The sequence below is a fragment of the Delphinapterus leucas genome, chromosome 7 (assembly GCF_059928025.1).
Source record: "Delphinapterus leucas isolate spDelLeu-1000000601 "Yukka" chromosome 7, BTC_Dleu_Yukka2, whole genome shotgun sequence".
In the NCBI taxonomy this organism is placed as follows: Eukaryota; Metazoa; Chordata; class Mammalia; order Artiodactyla; family Monodontidae; genus Delphinapterus; species Delphinapterus leucas.
The window spans coordinates 63,110,187-63,130,995 of record NC_143135.1 but is presented as its reverse complement, the minus strand read 5'-3'; the positions used below and the strand labels follow the sequence as shown (position 1 = coordinate 63,130,995).

At 47.3% G+C, this 20,809-nt stretch overlaps 1 protein-coding gene across 3 annotated transcripts in view; it reads left to right on the top strand.

The window, feature by feature from the left end:
• The window catches only part of ME3 (malic enzyme 3), a 200,470-nt gene that overhangs the window by 151,403 nt on the left and 28,258 nt on the right, over positions 1-20,809 (top strand). For all 3 annotated transcript variants that reach the window (XM_022594055.3, XM_089915378.1, XM_022594053.3), the window contains exon 7: positions 3,962-4,065. In XM_022594055.3, coding sequence (XP_022449763.1) covers positions 3,962-4,065 — 104 coding nt within the window. The remainder of the gene's footprint in view (positions 1-3,961; positions 4,066-20,809) is intronic.

The window sequence follows — 20,809 nt, the reverse complement described above, 5'->3', positions numbered from 1 at the left end:
GAGATGCACATGAATAAGGACGCTTTCCTCAAAGAGCTTGCATTCTGCAGTAGAGATCATTACTATCCCTATTGGACAGAGAAGTAAAATGAAGCAGGGACAAGTACCCAAAGTCGCAGAGCTAGTTAAGTGGCAGAGCCTGAATTCAAACCCAGGTGTGTCCGATTCCAAAGCCCAGAGCCCCTTCTGATTCTAAAAGCACACTGTCCTGAGGGTGCTCCGGGAGAGCATCTGACCAGGGCCACTGGGCCTGGCAATGCCCTTTCCTCTGCGGCACACTGCCTGCCAGCTTCAAGGTTCCTTCTGCCTCTCTTGATGGGGTTACCAGATTTAGCAAAGAAAAATACAGGATGCAAGTTAAATTTAAATTTCGGATAAATAGCTAATCATTTTTTAACGTAAGTATGTTCCATGCAAAACTTGGGACATATTTATACTAAATATATATATGTATATATCTATATCTATATCTATATCTATATATATATATATATATATATATATCTCCTATCTGAAATTCACATTTAACTGGGTGTCCTGTATTTTATCTGGCAATACTGCCTTCCGAAAACTTCTCTTTTTAACATTTATGTGAGGAAGTCCAGGATAGAGGAGAGTTGCCAGGGGAGGGTCCAGGCCAGTTCATAGTCCCACGCCTTGGTGGCAGTCATTCTTATAACCAATCACTCGGTGGGACACAGGGAAGAATGTGGATTTCTTGTTCCATGTGGTACCAAGACAGTGTGGAAGCTCCACCCTCTGCTGTTTTTGAGAAGTCATTTTCCCTCCTGACAAAGGAAAGCCAGTTGGCTGGAGATGTGGACATGGTCTTTCCCCAGACCCCATTCAGGCTGTCACTGCTCCCCAGCCTGGTCTACAGGACCAGCTGGAACTTCCAGCCACTACTGGACTCTTCCAGGAGGACCAGGGAGGGGGTCAGGAGCCAAACCCACATTCCCTGGTCCCCACAATGTCAAATGATGGGGTGGAAAGGGCGCTGTCATGAGACCCAGTCAAAGCAAGGCTCAGTTTCAGCTTAGATATTTTCTGGCTGCGTGAGTTTGGGCAATTTATTTAAACCCTTGAACAACTCTACCTTCCTCATCTGTAAAATGGGCATGAGAGTATGTAAGACAGAAGGATCAAACTACTTTTGATTCAGAAGGAGTGAATTACCTGAAAGTTCTGTACAAGTATGAGAAGCTATATTTTCGTGTCACCTCCATATAGAAACTTTCTTCCCAATTTTTTGGAGTGCTTAGTTTTGAAGTATTTCAGACATAAAACATTTTATTATAAATAAAATAAATATTATAAAATATCAGGACTTTTTTTTAAAGCTTCTTATGGTCACCTTTATATCTCAGTAGTACCTCATTAGTGTTGACCTTTCACCTTAAGTGCAGATATACTGAGAAATTTTTGGAAAATCCTAAAATTCTTCAGTACCACTGGAGAATTGGACCTGCCCCAGAAACCGTGTATGCAGCACTGAGAAATCCACTCTTGGCAGCCTAACGCACTACTGAACCAATCTGTGACTTGGAAACATTACAGATTATAATTTACCGTGGACCCTTTCACCTCTATAAGAACTAAAAAGTGAATATTTTCTGCAAATGCCAAGAGTTAGACTGTTTTTATCATTTATGTGTATGCCCTTTGCAGGCTGTTCGTATGTGTCAGACAGTTGAAAATGTGATATCTGTGCAATTTTGTATGCTGCTTTTTTCATTTTGAATAATCTCATACACATTTGTCCAGGTGGCTGCATAGTCTTAAAAGCCACCAGTTTCAATGACTGCCTAGTTGTCCATCTAGGTGTTACATCATCATTTACTTCCTTGATCCCCCTTGGCTGGATGTTTGCTGCCTCTAAATGACTTTTAGATGATCACTTTGAAAGTGGCCTGTGGAAGGGTAGGCACCATATATGTCCCACTCTCATCCTTTGGTCACACACACACGCTCACACGCACACACAACTGCCACGGCAGGGTCCTAAACAATCTCAAGGATGCATAACCCAGGAGGCAAAGAGATTGAGAAAAGAAGTTTAGACCTTACTGTCTTTCCGATGTAGCCGTGTGGCTCCTTGGAGAAAGCGCTAAACCCACCTCAGATTCTGTGGACCCAGAATTGGGGTTGAGGGGTTGAGAAGGCAGGTACTTCCTGGTCTTTTCTGTCCACTGTACCTTTGCCCTGCCACCTCCTACAAGGCAATATGGAGCTAGAATGGTGTCCTAAGCGAGAATGAGCCACCTAAGCAGCCTGGCTCGGTGGTTAAGACCATGGGCTCTGGAGCTGGCAGCCGTGAGTTTGAATCCAGATTCTTCCGCTTACTAACCTCGCTGTGGCTTCCCCTCCCTCAGCAGTACCTGACACATTAGCAAACGCTGTGAAAGTCAAAGCTGCTGCCATTACTTTACAGCACGTTATGATTCCCAAAGCTCTTTCACGTGTATTATTTCACTTCCTCATCGCGATCACCCTGTGCAGCTGGTATTCTATCCCCATTTGACAGATGAGAGGAAGGCTCTGAGAGGTCACGTAATTTGCCTGAGGTCACACAGCTTGTCAGTGGTGGAGGTGAGACAGGACTCTGAGCCCCTTGAGGGCAGGACCCATGACATCCTTGCCTCTGAATCCTGCAGGAGCAGTCCGGATGGAGATGACGGTAACACAAAACCTTGACCCCAAGGAGCTCATCTTTGTGGCGGCGGAGACACAAAAATAGATACTTTCCAAATACCCAAAAACATAAAATTACTTCCTGTTTCTTAAACGCACCAGGGCACCAGGTACTTCTACCTCCAGCCCCCAACCTTTCTTTGTGCCGATTTCTAAGCCTGGAGAGCCCAGCCCACTGAGCAACATCTGCCCATCTTGTAAAGCCTGACCATTTCTTCCGTGTCGCCATCCCCACCCGTTCCCCGGCGGGAATTACTCCACTCCTTCTCTGTGCTGCCAGGTGCCATGCTTTGTGCCGAAGAAATGTCTCTAATCTGTAATAGAGTTTACTTACTCGTCAGCCACCTGCATTAGGCCGTGAGCACCGTAGAGGCAGTGACCATCCCTTACCTACAAATTCCCCGACAAGCCTGACGGCAGCAGGCGTACAGGGTCAGTAAATGTGTCGTGCACGAATGAGCCCGCTGATTTCTGCATAGGGGTGCGTGTGAGGGGTACAGAGAGGCAGGAGTGGTCATCAGACCAGGGCAGACAGAGAGGATGACCAAACAGCGTGTGAAAGCTGTGACAGAAGAGCTGCAGGAGGTGGAATGGAGGGGTCACCTAACGCAGGCCGGCATTAAGGTGGGCCTCTCTCTTGAATGGAAAGTTCTGGTTGTATCAGTCTATCCTTGTATCCCCAGGGACTAACACAATGCCAGGCACGTGGTAGGTATTCAGTAAGCTTTCACAGAAGGAAGGGAGGGAGGGAGGGAATGTTTTCTAATTTAAGTCCAGGTCAGTGACTTTGGACAAGACCCAATACCTCAATGCAGATGTCGCCTGGGGTGATTCTCGGCACAGGCCGTTTTATCCCCCAGGGAGACATTTGGCAAAGTCTACAGATCTTTTTTACTGTCACAACTGGGGGTGCTACTGACTTCAAGTGGGAAGAACCCAGAGACACTGCTAAGTATTCTGTCAATACAATATACGGGTCAAAGAACTGTCCAGGCCAAAATGTCCATAGTACCACTGTTGAGAAACCCTGAAATGAACCCAGAGCTGCAGCCAGAGGTTGGAAGACTGTATCAGAGAGTTTTGCTTGTTCAAAGCATCCTTGATTCCTAAAGTGTGGACCCCTGGGGGTCTACCCTCCATCAGTGGCTTGGCTTCCAGACCCTTCCAGAGACAGCACCTGGGGAGTGGGGAGCAGCCTCCTCCCTCCCCCCTCCCCCCCTCCTTCCCGCTAACCCAGGACACTTAATGGGACGGATGCTGTCTGTTGCAGGAGCTGCTCAGGGACCCTCTGTACATTGGCCTGAAGCACCGGCGTGTGCGTGGGCAGGAGTACGACGACCTTCTGGACGAGTTCATGCAGGCCGTGACGGACAAGTAAGTGTGTGAGCCTGTCCCTTGTGAAAGAGGACTGTTAAGAGATAGCATGACTAAGTCAACATGGGTTTTGGCAGAGATGCATGCTTTTCCGGATGGTCCAAAAATTCCAACTTGACGCCGTATACTCGGAAATCTCAAAGCCAAATGGGCTCGTTCTCTGGGAGAGTCTTTGGGAGCAGAGAAGGGAGGGGAGGGGATGATGGCTAGTTAAGTATCTGCTGTCCCGGAGGAAAACCCCCTGGGCCGAGTTCTTCTGGGTTCCTGGCAGGAATAGGGATGCTGTTAGCAGCAGGGGAGAGAAGTGTGCCCTTCTGACGGAATGGCTTGGAAGGCAGCTGGCCACCTTAGTTGTCATTTTCCAGCTCCAAGGACCAGGCAGCATCAATGGGCCACCACCGCAGGCCACACGGGCTGGGCCTGCGAGATTTACGAGTTGTCGTCTCTGCACGGGGGTGCACCACACTGACAGCTCCCGCCGCCCTGGCCTGCCCCATCTGTTTGCCATCATTGCCCCCCGCTTCCCCCGCTGAGGCTGGGGTGACATGCTGGCTGTTCTCAAAACAGCCCCCCGCTCTCCCACGCTGCGTCTGACAGGGAAGTCAGTCAAAACTGTCTCAGCAGCTCAGCAGGCCTCTGCAGACCCAGCAGGTCCCCTTCTCGCTTGAAAACCTCCAGCCTTTCTTGCTGTTCCAAGAGTGCCCAGGTAGGCAGAGCTGGTCTGGACGTCCTTGGCAAAGTACTTCCTTGTCTGAGTTCAGCCACTTGAACCAGAGCGGTGGGCCGGAGAGAGAGCTGCTGTGGCCTCTGCAGCCCAGGAAGCCTCATCTGGGTGGGCTTTGGGGGTGGGCAAACCAGCCCCACAATTCCAGGTCATTGACCTTGGGCAGGTTACTAAACTTTAAAGTCTCCTTATCTGGATTCCTTATCTGGGGATAAGAAGAAAGCATTTGATCGTTGTTGTGTTTTTTGTTTTCATTTGTTAGGATGAGGGAAAGTAACACTGAAGTTATATGGGATGGGGATGGTCCTAGAGGAAGGATGAAATTGGTAATGGAGTGTGGGGTGTGGAGGTAGGCATGCTGATAAGCAAGTGGCCAAGAGTCCAGTGCACACCTGGGAGCTTCGTCTTAGGTGGGAGCACAGAGCCCATCCACACAGAGGGAAGGCCGCGCTCTAGGCACAGATGCCGGCAGGTGGGTAGATGTTGAGGGGGTGTGCGTCAGAACCCCCTTGGAGGACAAGGTCATCTGCTGAGGGCGAGGATGGGGACAGAGGTTGTGGAGGTTTAAGGTGCAAGAGGTAAGAACTGGCATGTCCAAACTAGGGAACTAGAGGCTGGTTGCTGGCTTCCTGGAGGTTACTGATCATGAATTTAACTTAGGTCAATTAAACCTTTTCTGTGATTTTCTCTAGCCAGTTTCCACTGGCTGGGTGCAGGGCAGGAAGAGACAGAGAGTAGGATTTAATCAGGGTTGGGATTTTGCCAGGCAAGAGAGAAAAAGAGAGAGAAAGGAGTTGAGAGTGTATTCAAGGGGATGATTATAATGAGGCACCATGAGGCCTAGGCCGGGTGAGAAGGGACAGCTAAGGCCCTGCTGGAGAGGAGGGGTGAGGAACAGTGGTATGAGCAATGGACAGTAGGTCCTGGTGAGGCCTGAGAATTATTGAGTTGGGTACCAGAGGGAATAAGCTGGAAAGAAAAGAGGAAAGCAGAAAGTCAGGGGTTGGAAGCTGAGACTGTGAAGGAAGGGCTGCTATTGAGACGTGACCACCAAAACAGCCAATTTGAGGGTCGGCTACGTGAACAGAGGCGTATCATCTAGAACACGAGAGGTGACTGTCCTGCTTAATTCTCCCCCTTTTAGATCATCCTGAATATGACATTCAGTTCCAGACAAGATACTTTGAGACTGGTAAATTACCTAAAGTGCCTTTGGAGAACCATAGCCACGGCAGTGACAGGAGCCAAAGGCTCAGCCTAGTGGGGAGAAGACATAGGGACTGCTCTGTGGGTACCGGGGATGTGGTCCTCCCTCCAGAAGTCTGAAAGCTGTTCTTCCAGAGGAGGGACTGGACTTGTTTCTGTATACCCAGCCGGAGAAGAACCCATTGATAGAATGCTGAAGAAGGAGGCTTTCCACTCAAAGTAAATCCAAGCTATCCCACAGTGCAGGGGACCCTGTGAGAACAAGTTCAAGCTCAGGTTGAGTGGCTTCTGGGGGAAGCCACTGTCACAGGAGAAGACGTAAGCGTCAGTTGTCCTTTAAGATGCCCCCTTGCCCCAGTGTTCCCTTCAGACCTCTTAAGATCCCTGCGTGGCTGGCAGGGTAGGTTTTATTATTCCCATTTTGTAGAAGAGGAATCTGAGGCTCTGAGAAACCAAGGAACCTGTCCCAGGTCCCGCAGCTTCCGACAGGACTGCAAATTGACCCTGAGTCTGCTGACTCCAAGGCCAGACTGCTTTCTACAATTACCTGTGGCTGACAAGAGAAGGGAATGAATTTGGCTTTGAGAGCTGGTTTTTTCCTTCCTGTTTCCAGGGCTCGTTGCATATCTAGTGAGTCAGTAGTCATTCCGTGATTCCCCACAGAGAAGCCGTGCTATTCGTGTGAGAAGGTTAAATAAACTAGGATGTAAGAGGCTCTTCAAATCATCATTAAAATCAGTTCACAGACACACTCACAGAGTGTGCGTCAGCCAAGAGGAATGTGTCCTTAGGTGGAAAAGACAGGGGTTGACACTTGGTTGTTTTAACTTTCTAATAAGTTAAAGCAGATGTTTCTGTGGATACTGTAGTTGGGGAGTGAGCCAGTGTCCCAGGATCTCTTGGGAATATAGTAGCCCCGTGATGGAATGCCCGGCCGGGGCAGCGCTGGGTGAGTCAGCAACCCTGAGGCCAAACACGATGTGCTTTAAGAAAGAACCTTGGGAAACATTGACTCCTGCCTTCAACATCCTGTCTCTTTCCAAATGTCCTGCAAATAAAAGCTCTACCTTCTTGCCCCTGCCTGCTAATCGGGTGTTATCTTAAGATTTTTTGGGCGTGAAAAAAGAGTCGCTGTAGCTCAGTTACTATCCTGGAGTTTGGCCACTGGGGAGAACCCACCGAGGCAAAAGAAATCTCCACGTGCACCTGTGAACCACAGCAGTAAGTGTGTGTGTCCAGCTCAAAGCTAAGACGCAGCCTGATGTTCCCGTGGCGAAGACCAGTCACTCCGTGCTTCCTGCTTTCCCTGCCGTGCAGTGGGAACTGGAGCGTCGCCCCTGAGGGATAAGTTTTCCCTGATGGTTTCCACTTATATTTTTCATTTCTATTACTTACAGAAGAATGGATGGGAATGGCTCATTTTCAGTTTGCACCTGGAGCCCCAGCTCTGTCTGATGCTTGGCCTGGGCTGGACAGAAGTTTGACGTCAGCAAACTTTAGGCAGGCCATGAGAGGAAGCCACCCCCTTTCTCTAGTTCACCAAACCCTAAATATAGAGATTGGTAAGCTCCTGAGATAAGAGTGATAAACAAGAAGGGAGATAATAGTTTTTTTTAAAACCTGACTTTTAAAAAAAACATCTGCATTTTAGCTCCAGGAAAATTTCTTTTTGAGTCTCTCCATCTTTCTCTCTGATTTTCTCTCTCTCTCTCACACACACACACATACACATACACACACACACACGCACCATCCTACACCAGATTCCTGAGGTTTATGCCATAGTGGAACTGGCATAGTACAATTTCATCACATTCTGGTGGTTAAGGCAAATCAGAGGTGCATACCAGATTCCAAGAGAGACGATAACACAAGGGTCGAAACACCAGGAGGCATGGTTCATTGGGGAGCCACCAAGGTAACAGACTACCACACACCATCCAGCCTGGGAGGGGTAAGGAATGGGGCAGCCAGCATTACAGGAGGATGCGCTCTGAAAATGCAAGAAGGGCGGAGAAAACCATAGCATCATTACACATGGAAACAGGGAGATGCATCAAATACAATTGATAGTCAGTTATTGAGTATCTACTGGTATATAAGACACTGTGTCAAATGTAGGCGGAAATCCACAGAGAAATAAACAGTACAGCCCTCAAGGAGCTGTTCATTCAGGGACATTTTTTATCTACCTACTGGAGTTCAGACCCAACCTCTAAGCTTTCTTGGCCTCAGAGTCTCTTTAAGAAGAATTCTAGGGAGAAAACATAAAGTTGGGAGTTACCAGTTCATAGATGGTAGGTAAGGTCAAGGGCATGGTGGGGTTCACCTAGGGAAAGGGAGTAGAGGAAGAAGAGAGAATGGCTCACCACCGTTTTTGGAACCGTGCCCCGTGAATAACCGCAACTTAAAATGCTCAACAAAATTGAGGATTAGACTAGGATGTTGTTGGTAGAAATGGCAAGGAGGGTAAAAGGTTTCGTTCCTCGTACCGGCTCTGATTGCTAGGATCCTAAGGCCTCTCTAGGTGCAGCAGGAAACGATGATTGATTAGCAATGTCTGCCCTGCAGGGGAGTGAAGCGTGGCAGCATATGTGCCATGCTTCAGCCATCCTGGATCTGTGAATAGCCTATGGCCTAAGCATCTGTGACTTCGTGAGCCCTCACCCTCACCGGCCCTTCTGCAACTCCTACAGTCAGCAGAAACTCAGAGGCCAAAGGAACCTGAAGGCTGAAGATTTCTCATAGCTAGGTGTTCAGGGTATTTCAAGAGCTACACCAAGCCTGTCTGTTGGGTCCACATGAAACTGCATCTCCTTCTTCTGAGTTACAGAAACATGCAGGAATATGCTCCCATGGGTACACTCCACCCTCACGCCCACCCCAGTCCACTCTGGAACAAAGCAGTGGATCAAATAAACATAAGCATATGAATACTGACCTGTAGTTCCCAAACATGGCTTGGTATTGGACTCATCCGGGGAGTTATCAAGAATATAGACTCCAGCCTCCTATGCCACAGTAGGCCTGGGCTGAGGCCTGGGCATCTCTGTTTTTGAAGCTTTCTTGATGCTCCTGTTAGAGCCACACAAAGGTTGAGATCTAAAAAGCTCAGATGGACTACATTCCCAGTAGAGGCATGTTTTGAGCAGCCCCAGCTCCCCTTACTTTCAGAGTCAGACTGGAGCCTGAGGCAAGGGTTAAGGACCAATACACATCACATACAATTGATAGTCAGTATTGAGAGGCTTTCCACGCATCTGCCCACCAGGGATCTGCATGAAGAAAGGCCCAGCACCTTCTCTGGGCTCACCCTCCCAGGCAGTCTATCTTGACAACACACCTGCAGCTCTAACAGTTTCCTTCTGGTCTGAAAACCCGCCAGGCCAGGCTGTGCCTGCTGCTTCTGCTGGTATCCCCTTCGCCCTGGAGGAACTTGAGCTGCTTTCAGGCCTGACATGATTGCATTTCCACATATGGGGAAGGCACACACACACACATCTGGGCACCCCTTCCCAGAAGACTCGTCACGGGGAGGAATCAGGCCCGCCTTTCCCCACCAACTAGGTGCAAGCTCAAGCCTGATCCCCCGGCCTCAAGCCTTGACTCTGTGAGGGCTGATGATCGTGGAAGAGGGAGATGGCAAATGCATTGGTAAGGTAAAGGCAATCATGACTGCCTCATTCAGGGGGTTTCTTACAAAATGCTTCCCATGGAAATACAGAAAGTCACATCACCCTCCCAACATGGAATTTGACTTTTCAAACTCGTTCCATGAGGGAATATATTTTTCTGGCAAAGAGACAGGAGCAGCAGGTACCGCATCGAGTGCTCCTGGGAACTGAGCTTTATTTCACCACTGAGGTGAGAAAACTCATTCTGGAAGCTCCAAGAAAGCTAAGAGCAGCACAAACAAACAATGTATCTAGTCATGCTTTTCCAGGGCTTTTGAGTAAGGACTACATGCCCAGCACTCTACTAAGCCCTGTAATGAGATTCAAAAGAAATAAGACATATGCCCTGTGTCCTCATGAATCTTACAGACCTTCCCAAAAGACAGCATTTTGAACAGGAACCAATTAGAGAAGTGTTAAGTACTCAACTGTTTGGTGTTAACTTTCAGTTCAGTGGAAATTCAGAGAAAGAAGCAATCAGGGATCACTGGGGAGAGATGGAAAGTAAACAGATTCAGGGCCAAATGTGATTAAGCAACAGGAGAAAGCACATTCCATATGGATGATACATCATGAGAAAAGCAAGGACACAGCAAAGACAAGGACAAGGCAAGGAGTACTCAGAAGACTCTGGAAGACTGGTCCCACTAGAGGTGAATGTTTATTGGTTCCAAAAAAGGTTAAGTAGCAATAGAGCAGGCTATGTGATGGGCCTCGAAACCCAGGCAGAAGGTTGCAATTATTAGAGCTCAAAAGTGGAAAGGGCTTCAGTTATCTAATCCAGTGGTTTTAAACCAAGTTTCCCCGAACCCCAGGCATTTACAGAGGTGCATCAGGAGTGCTAGAAATGAATATTTTCCACCAACCATACAAGATTGAAACCACTTGAAGGAAAACATCATTATTTTTAATCACTTTCTGTGTCAGGGTTCTGCTCAAGATTTCATTAATTAAAAAATTATTCTACTAAAAATATTTGAAAACTATCAATCCACACAAAACCTTATTTGGGACTTGATTCAGAGAACAATAGGGAGCCATGGTAGGTTCTTGAACAACAAAGTATTGAAATTGACAGGACGTAGGAGAAGATTAGAACAGCAACCATAGCAATGCCCCAACTCAAATTCTGCCCTCCGCAGAGAGATCTGCCCTGACCAGCCTGGCCTGAAACTCTTTTGCTGTTTGTAGTCTTAGCATAACTTATTGGCTGTATAATTCATTTGCTAATTAATCATGCACTGCATCACGGCATCTTTTCTATAATGGTCTAGAGCTTTTCTTTAAAGCTTTTTTGGTCTTTTAACTTTTCATCGTCAGAGCGGAGACTGGGCAAAGATGTGTCTGGACTATTGTAGAGAGGTTCAAGTATCAGCCTGGCCCAGACTAGATGGACTTTGAAGAACATTCCTTCCTCAGGTCCTGTAACTCTGTAACATCTCTACCAGACTGGTAGTTCCTGGGGGGCAGGGAGCATGATTTTACTCATGGTGGACCCACCGTAAATAGTAAGAGTGGGAGTTGGACGGTTGGTTGGTTGGTTGGGTTGGTTGGCTGAGGGATTGAAAGCCTTCACCAGGCTAGCTATCAGTTAGAATGGACTGAAGGTTATGAATTTGATGGCATCTGAGGAAGCTCAGAGGAAGGAATGTTGGGACCCATTCTAGCTTGTCTGGCCTCTGAAAAAACAGATCAGTTTCCCAGTCTCAGCCTGACGTGGCTAATTGTTGACAGTCCAGCTCCTACGTGTTCCCATCAGAATAGGAGCCAGATGTTGCAAAATGACAGTCTCTCGTGCCTGTGAAGACTCTATCTTGGGTCACAGAAAGGGCTGCAAGGCTGTAGAAAAACACAAACCAGCACCCAACTCTCTAGGACCTATTTGTTTCCATCGTGACCAAGCAGACTGAATAATTGAGAGGCCAAAATGTGATGGAGGAAGTTCACTAACTGGGGAGATGGATTCAGTGATGCCAGCTGTCTGTTCCCATTTCATTTTTCCCCAAGAGGCAGATTGTATCACCGGGTATCCAAGTAGGAACAAAATCATGCCCAGACCTGAAAGTTTCATACTACAGCAGAGGAGAGGGAGGGATAGAAGGGTTTTTCCCCCTGATTTTTCTCAATGGATTAATAATAATAACAACTCTTTTTTACTTAATTGCCTGCTATGCACAGACTCTAATATAAGCGCTTCATACAGCATTAATTCACTTAATTCTCACAGCAACCCTCTGGGGTGGGTACTATTATTAGCTTCATTTTAAGGGATGAGGAAACTGAAGCTTACAAGGTGTAAGTAACCCCCCTAAGAACGAGAACCCTATTAAGACCCCACCCACTAACAACAGTTGTTAAAAGCACAATATCTAGAGCTACACTGCCTGAGTTTGAACCTCTCACCTGCCACTTATTTTTTTTTTTAACATCTTTATTGGGGTATAATTGCTTTACAATGGTGTGTTAGTTTCTGCTTTATAACAAAGTGAATCAGTTATACATATACATATGTTCCCATATCTCTTCCCTCTTGCGTCTCCCTCCCTCCCACCCTCCCTATCCCACCCCTCTAGGTGGTCACAAAGCACCGAGCTGATCTCCCTGTGCTATGCGGCTGCTTCCCACTAGCTATCTACCTTACGTTTGGTAGTGTATATATGTCCATGCCTCTCTCTCGCTTTGTCACAGCTCACCCTTCCCCCTCCCCATATCCTCAAGTCTGTTCTCCAGTATCACCTGCCACTTATTAACAAGCTATTTAATTTTCTGTGCCTCGGTGTCCTCATTTCCAAGATGCATTTTTAATATTTAACTTGTAGAATGCTTCTGCTGAATAAATGAGACAATCCATGTAAGATGCTTACCATTATACCTGAGTAATAGTAAACATGAATGTTTGCTATTATTAATAATAATAATAACTTAGGCAGTTTCCAAAGCCACTGTCGTTTAAGCAGTGCTTTAGTACTGCCTCCATTCATGCAGTCAGTTAAATTAGCCATTAATATATTCATCTTTTCCTTCCATAGTCCCCCACTCATCCATCCCTGCCATTCCAATAATAGCGTCCTTCTCTTACTCAATTCTTCTTCCCTGGTGCTAATCTGAAGAAATAAAAAGAACCGTTCTGGAAGCACTGGGTATGATCCATCTCCATGTTCAGATCCCGGGTTTGTACAATTAGTAAATGTTTGGTCCTTGCCCTCTACACCTATTCAGTTAAATTCTGCCCACCACCACCCTCCCCCAAGTGGAGAGGCATTGTGTGTATCCATGTATACATGCGGGGGTGAGATCTCATACTTTCTGTAGTTGTTTCAGATGAGCGTTATTTGGGCCTTACAGACCCGCCGTTCTGAGAGCTAAGAAGCTAATTTCCCAAGTGAAGAAATGAGTATAAAAGTGTCCCCTACCAGTGACATGGCTGGAGAACCTGGCAGAGGGAAAACTAAAACTCTATAGGGTCACTCCCACAACCCATGCCGTGTGGAATTCCTTGAAGGGAAAAGCAATTCCCCAATGAAAATAAATTCATGATTCACAGTAACCCACAGAGAAACAGTCCACAATGTGGGAAAATCAGAAACTAATAGAAGAATTAGAACCCCAAGGAAAAGGAATATTCTGAGAGAGACTATAAAGTGGTTATACTTAGTTGTATTAAAGAGCTTTTATAAGAATGAAGTAATAAGGAAAGTACCTAACACTTTAAAAAAAAAAAGTAGCAGGCAGACTTGAAAAAGAAACAGATAAAACTTCTGAAAATGAAAAACAGAGTCATGGACATTCAGCAGAGTATACTAATGTTAGCTCAAGACACCGTCAGAAAACCCAAATCCTTAAAAATCACTGCCTGCGGGCATTTCAGAGGCCCTCCAGTCCTACTGTTGATGACCCAGAAAGAACTGGGACACCAGGTGTTTTAATCAGGAAAGATTTCTCTGAGCTGCTTGTGAAAAAGAGCATTTCTCTCAAGGGAAAGAAAGGATGGATAAGACCGCAGCCCCCAAATCCAAGCCGCATCTTTCCACGCCAGAGAGGATGTATCAATTCCAGGCAACCCCATGGTACATTTACTCTCATTTTCTCTTTGCCTCTCTTTCTCTGTCTCACTCATTCATTCACACATATTATGCAGACTCTTCTTATTCTACTGCATTCATTTTATTAGGCTCAAGCACATTGTTTTTTAATGTGCTTGAGCCTATTAAAATGGAGAAAAAATCCTAAAAGCGAACGATTCTGTCAAGATAAGTTATGTAAAGAAAAAATGTCTGGATGTGTATATACCACGCCGTTAACAGTGACTACAGTTAAGGCATGAGATTGCTGGGATTTTTGCTTTCCAAGCCAGTCATTCCTATAATGTTTGATTGTTTGTGTGCAGGCATTTCTTTTGTAATTAGGAAAAAAACAATGGATTTTTTAAAATAATGAGTTAGGCAGCAGTTCTTTCCCAGAGACAGCTCCTTGCGTTTTTTTAAAAACCCACTAAAGATACAAAGAAGCAAGCAAGCATCCCAGGCTTCACCCTCTGGTGAATTGAGTACTGGTCTAACCTAGGCTCCTGCAGACAATAAAGTAATTCACATCCATCAACTCATGTAATACTCACAAAAATCCTATTAAGTAGATACAGTTATCATCCCATCCCACTGAAATATAAGTTCCAGGGAGAGGTCTTTGTCTCTTCTGTTCACTGCTGTATCTCAAGCGCTCAGAACAATGCCTAATGGCAGCATGGATTCTCAATAAACATTTATTGAATGAATGCATACTTTACAGATGAAACTGAGGCACAGAGAGCTTAGGGATCTTGTCCCAGGTCACACCATTAGCAGTGGTGGAGCCAGGCTTTGAACTCACGTGGTCTAACTCCAGAACCCACCTTCTAACTTGGATACTCTCTATTTCTTTTCTTCTACGTGAAAGAAAAGACAGTCCAACATACTCCAGACACCTTTTTGATGCAGCAGGCAAGGAAAACAAATGGGAGGAAGGTCTTATGGAAACTAGTCTACTTCACATACTCATGTCTCCTCTCTCCAGCTTGTTCTAGGGCAGGGTTAGTGACCCACCAGTCCTCACCATTAGGGAGGCTATGGAGGGACCAGCCATCAACTCCCATTTTCAAAACTCTCTAGCCTTTCTCAGCGAGGGACGCATCCTCTTTTTTATTTTTATTGAAGTGTAATTGACATGTATCATTGTGTAAGTTTAAGGTGTACAACGTGTCGATTTGACACATTAATTTTTTTAATAGATCTTTATTGGTGTATAATTGCTTCACAATACCGTGTTAGTTTCTGTTGCACAACAAAGCGAATCAGCCATATCCATACATGTGTCCCCATATCTCCTCCTTCTTGAGCCTCCCTCCCACCCTCCCTCTCCCACCCCTCTAGGTCATCGCAAGCACCGAGCCGATCCCCCCGTGCTACGCTGCTACTTCCCACCAGCCAGCTGTTTTACATTCGGTAGCATATATATGTTGATGCTACTCTCACTTCGCCCCAGCTTCGCCCTCCCACCCCATGTCATCAAGTCCATTCTCTACGTCTACCTCTTTATTCCTGACCTGCTACTAGGTTCATCAGTACCATTTTTTTTTTTTTTTAGATTCCATATACATGCGTTAGCGTATGGTACACATTAATATAGTGCAATATGATTACCACCACCGCGTTAGCTAAGCCTTCTATCACATCACAGTTATCATTTCCTTTTTTTGTGGTGGAAAAATTCCCCAGCACCTGAGTCAGTTGGCACTTGGTTCTTCCTTCTTAACTACCTAACAGTGGTCCAGTTGCCCCATCATTCACCAGAGCTGCGCGCCCCCTGCAGGCCTCTCCACAAACTGCAAACCCAACCAGTGTTACTGAGCCCCAGGGGAAAAGCTGAGGCTCATTGGCTCCAAGCTTCTCCTGGTGGTTTTAAACAATACAAACAAAGGAAAAGCCCTAAGCTTACGGCATCCAGACTACAAGGCAAGTTTCAAGATTTTATTTTAATTTTGAAAGAGTGTAACCATTAGCTCTAAATCTTGATTGTAATGTTTCACAGGAGCGTTCACACACTGAGTCCCTCTCAGCAGAGACAGTCACTGCTCAGTATTTTCATATACACTGAATTTCAGGAATGCCTTTTGCAGTTCAACCTGTGTCTTACTTCATTTTCCCACCTGGCCCTCCCTAGGACTGTAACACACATCTTAGAATACCTGAACAAGAAACAACTTGCTCATTGATCCAACTCCATCACTTTATAGGTGGGGAAACTGAGACCCAGAAAGAAAGTTCTTTCCCCAGAGCCAGATGATGATAAAAAGCAGTGGGAAGTTAAGGGGAACTTATCCAGTTGTTTGCTCCCATTCGCATAATTCATGAAATCTCTTCCAAGTTTCCATTTAGCCCGTATTTATCATATGCTTTCTCTGGGCCCCAGAGTGTGGCCAAAACAAAAAGACGACCTAGAGTTCAACTGTCCTAGAGTTCAGTTCTCCCTTGAGCTTGTAATATGGACACATAAAATAATCAGAAAATAGTTCAAGGCCGCATTCAGTTATTCTTTTATCTATTTATTCTTGTACTCACCCATACTTTAATTCAGTCAAGGGACAGATATTTATTGAATGTAGCAATAAGTCAGAAATAGACTTTGCTCTCAAGAAGCTTATAATTGACTGGGAAAAATTAAAACATGCTTAAATAATTACTGCTGAGTTTGTGTAGATTGAATGTCTACTTAGTTAATGGCCCCGCCTGCAGCGTCAGTCAAGGCTGATGGGGGAATACAGTGGTCAAAGGCCTGGGGCATTTAGTTGGAGTTCAAAGTCATGGCCTTCTTCCCAGGAAAGAGCTAGCAATTCACTTTTACAAAAACCCTTCCCTGCTTGCGGCCTCATTTGTGTCGATTCCTCGGGGTAAAGGAAAGGGACTGAGCTATTGTGATACAAAGATACTTTGCAGCAGTGGCCTCTAGAAGAGGACAGTGGGGCTTCCAGGGGACCGGGAGTCACGTGGGCTGTGTGTGACCGGTCACCCCTATTGAAGGACTGTGCTCTGGCAGGCATTCATTCATGCTACCATTTGTTCACCAATGCTGGTTGAGCTGGGCAAGCACAGGGCCTTGGGCATACGGCAGAAGGTTTGTTTGGGCTTCTAACTTGGGTGTCTGAAGCGGATTTGTCCAGAGCAGGGGGCAGGAGAGGGGGTCAGTTAAAACTCCTTCTTCAGCTGTCATGCCCCACGTGGTAAGTGAGACACCTCCCCTGCCCTCAAGGACCCTGCCAAGTGCCTGTTTTGACCTAGTCTGTCCCCTAACCTGGCTTAGTCTTTCCTTTCTTCCCCTCCCTGACTTTGACTCACTTTGGTCCTGAAAGGCCACAAACACAGACTGCGATTTCCAACCTTATTGTCTTTCACCTGAGTGTCAACATTCAAGGTGGAAGTTAGCCAGTTGCATGAGAGAGGGACAGTTTAGATGCTTCGGGAGTCCAAGGTACAATTGTATGGCACACTGTATGGTACAAATACTACCTGAATAGAGAGATCAGAATAGGCCAAACTAATCAGAGAACATCAGTCACCTCATGACAACTAAAACGTACAACCTGTGGGCAGATCAGAGCCGGTGTGAATGCCAATGCCCCAGGTCAGCCAGTGGGTTGGAGGCTAGGAAAAGTGCCCAGGCTTTAAGAGCAGAAGGTTGGGGTGTGAGCTGCTGTGACCTAGAGGAAAAACTCAGTACTGACCTCTGACCTTTGAGAGGTCGAGAGGTCAGCAGATCAGCCACCATCCTCTTCCCAGCACTGGGATTTCTGGCACCATTTGCGTGTTTGCCCAGGAAGTCAGACAAACGGGGAAATTGAGGAGGAAATACAAACTGTTCCTGGAGTGTTTTCTGTCTGGCCTGGGATTGCCGTCAGAGCAGTGACTGAGGAACGGCCACATTATTCTGGTACTTTTGCTTAGAAGTTCCTGCTTCCTTTGACTGTCTTTTGACACGATGGGAGTTTTCCCCCATTAGGCCGGAATGGCAGCCACAGGAGCCCGCCAGTCTGGCTGCCACACCCGGCACACCAGGGGAATCTCCCAGTGTGGAACCTGGGAAGGGAAGGGCCTCGGAGGTCCATACACCACGTCCACCGTGGCTGGAATCCTTTCCACAACCTCAATGCCAAGTGAAGTTCTGGGGGCCCTGGAATCACTTCCAAGGGACAGCGTCTTCCATCCAGCGTTCGAGATCTCTGCCTTATGTGGCACAGAAATCTCTGTCCTGATTTCTGCCTGTTGGCTCTGCTTTTCTCTTAAGGCCGCATAGATCAGTCTACCCTAATTCCCTGTCCACAGGACGGTCCTTCGTGTCTTTGAAGATAAGCATTATGCCTCATTCCACTGAGCTTTCTTTTTCAGGCACAATATTCCCGCTTTCCCCAATCCACGGTTTCCAGTTTCCTCACCTACAGAAGAGTTTCCCTGTCATCCTTGTGAGTCCCTTCCCAAGCACCCCTCCCGCCCCGTACAGAGTGAGTCACTCCCTCTACATATGTGTGGTGTGAAGGCTGCACATCTGTCCCTCCACTAGGCTGTGACTTCCCAGAAGGAGGAACCATGTCTTCTTCACATTCCAGCTGGACTTGGGCCCCTGTCTGCTCCCATCTCCCTAGGACCTCGATCCCCCATCATCACTCCTCGCATCTCCCCTCTTACTGGCTTCTCTATCTCATACACACACCTCCCATCAAAGACGCATCCATCCTTCAGTCCCACATCCACCACCAGCTGTCTCCCTACCCTTGTTTCATAGCCAGGCCTCTTCTTTAACCCCCCGCAGAACGGTTCCCTCCCCACGACTCCATCGAAAGTGCTCTGGCAAAGTTCACAAGTGATCTTCTGACCGTCACTTCCCCGCCCCCCGCCAACACTTCCAGATCCCTGTTTCCGTTGACATCTCCGCAGCATCTGACACTGCCCACAGCCTGTCATGCGGCTCCTGTGGCAGCTGCCACCATCCACCTCGCCGGTCCCCCTGCTGACTTTCCTTCTCTAGACTCTCTTCCTCCGCCCCTTGCTGCTCCCTGGACGCAGGTGTGCGCGAGGTCTGTCCTTGGCCTTGCTCCCTGCTCAGTGCACACGCTCTGCCTGAGACCCTCACAACACCCTGAACTCCCCGTTCCTCTCTGCTGAGCCTCATGTAGCGTCTGCTCTTCGTGAACACGTCCACTTGGACGTGCCAGCACCTCAGACTCAGCACGGGCCAAGCGGAGCGAGTTTATCTGTCCCTCCCTGTCCCCAGCCTTGGCGACCAACAGATGCCGCCACCCCCATCCCGGGCTCCTCCTCTTTCAGCTTCCACGTCCTGCACGTGATTAAATCCTGCCCTTAAGAACAATCGCCTCCATGGACTCAGTGCCTACGACGTGCCAGGCTTTTTATTTACATTATCTCATTTAATTCTCACAGCAGGACTGCAAGAGAGGTATTATCATCCCGACGTCTTATCAGCAAAGACTGAAATTTGGATTAAATAACTCGCCTGGGGTCACACGTTTAGTAAGTGATGGCTCCAGACCTGCGCAGCCCCAAAGCTCCCTCCACTGCCCACCCTCTGACTTCACATCTGTCACCCCTCCCTCCTCTCATTCGTGGTCCCTGTTGCCTCGCCCCAGCACTTCACGGTCTCTCACCAGGGCTCCGTGCCTCCAGGATGTCCTCCCAGCTAGTCCATCCCATCACCCACCCTGCTGCAGAATGGACGTCCTAAAACACAGGCCACTTTCCTGCCTGAAGCCCCTCGGTGGGTCCCCATCGTCCCCCGACTGTGTAGGCTCTTTTACACAGGCATGTAAAGGGGTGGCCCCTGAAATCCGCCTAGCCTCAGCTCTCCCCACATCTCCCCTTCTACACCCCTCTCCCAGCTCTGGTTATTTTCCTGCAGCTCCAGGAAGGCCCCCCCATTCTCATTCCAGATGCATGTGCTGTTCCCTCTGCCTGAGGTGCCCTTCTCCCTCCCCCCCACCCCCCCACCTGCACAGTCTGCCCCTGAACCTCTGCTCTCCCTCAGGCCAAGCCTCGGTCTCCTGCTCTGTGGAGCCCTCAGTGCCTCTCCCAGAAGAGCTGATTGCCCCCTTGGAGGCCTCCCACATGCCTAGGACATACCTTCATTATTACCCTTGTCACAGTATGTTGCAACTGCTTTTTTTATTTTCCTGTGTCTCCATCAGACTTGAAATTCTTGAACTTGCCTTTGTAATCTAGCAGGGAAGACAGTCCCTTGTTCACAGTGGACACTTAGAAATGTTTGCTGAATTGAACATTTATATCATACCTAGGAGAGTTCCTGGCACAAAGGGGATACCGTGCCTGATACATTTCTTTAATAATTAAAACAGAAATGTCAATAAATAATTGTGATGCAATGTGATGTATCCTAACAGGGATACGCCCAGAGTAGCAAGGCAGCCCAGGGAAGAGAAGAATTACTGTTGCCCTGGGTAAGGAAATCGATGGGTCAGGGAAGCCTTCCTAGAAGACATGACATTTCAGCAGGGCCTTACCGTTTAAGTAGGAGTTGGCCAGGGTAAAATGAGGCCCTCTGGGCACCTGAGCAAAGACATGGAGCAGTGCAAGGGCCCACAGTGGTTGGGAAGCAGCAAGATACGCCCAGGGCGACGGAAGACACGAGAAGGGGGTGAGCATTAAGGTTGGGGCCAAAGTGAACGCCATCTAAGGAGTCTGAACACAACCCCAAAGGCAGTAGGAGCGCTGTAAGGATTTTAAGAAAAGAAATTGCACAGATTTGTGTTTAGAAAGATACAGTGGACGGATTGAGGGAAGGGAAATAAAGCTGGAGGAGGTGAGATCCGTTATTATAGGATCCTGGCCAGAAGTAACAATTGCAGGAATCCCAGGGAGAGATGGCCTCGCCCTGAGTCCACCCAGCCCCTGCAAAGTTCTTTCTGCAGAGAGCTGTGTCTGTCAAACTGTGCTCTATCATATAAACGGAGAGGGTGGGACACAGAAGGGTGAGGTCTCTAGTTAAATAAGTTTAGAAAATGCTGAGTTAAACAGCCTTCTTAATGCAGGACTTTTCAGAATCTTTCATACACATTGTATATGTTATATGAACATTCAGAGTT